We start from the raw sequence: 204 nt of genomic DNA, 5'->3' as shown, positions 1-204 counted from the left end.
AGCGCGGGCGCGGCGCCGTACGTGTCGGTGGAGGCGCGGAGCGGCGCGGTGTACGCGCAGCGCTCCTTCGACTACGAGCAGTGCCGCGAGTTCGCGGTGGCGGTGCGGGCGCAGGACGGCGGGGCGCCGGCGCGGAGCTCGACGGCGACGGTGCGCGTCTTCGTGCTGGACCGCAACGACAACGCGCCGCGGGTGCTGTGGCCG

General features: G+C 77.0%; 1 protein-coding gene across 1 annotated transcript in view; it reads left to right on the top strand.

Annotated features, from left to right (window-relative positions):
* Positions 1-204, top strand: part of PCDHGB7 (protocadherin gamma subfamily B, 7) — an 8,408-nt gene that overhangs the window by 1,543 nt on the left and 6,661 nt on the right. Inside the window, exon 2 of the mRNA XM_010579260.1 lies at positions 2-200. Coding sequence (XP_010577562.1) covers positions 2-200 — 199 coding nt within the window. The remainder of the gene's footprint in view (position 1; positions 201-204) is intronic.

This window comes from Haliaeetus leucocephalus, unplaced genomic scaffold, assembly GCF_000737465.1.
Source record: "Haliaeetus leucocephalus isolate CR32 unplaced genomic scaffold, Haliaeetus_leucocephalus-4.0 Scaffold656, whole genome shotgun sequence".
NCBI lineage: Eukaryota > Metazoa > Chordata > Aves > Accipitriformes > Accipitridae > Haliaeetus > Haliaeetus leucocephalus.
This window is presented reverse-complemented; position numbering and strand designations above follow the sequence as displayed.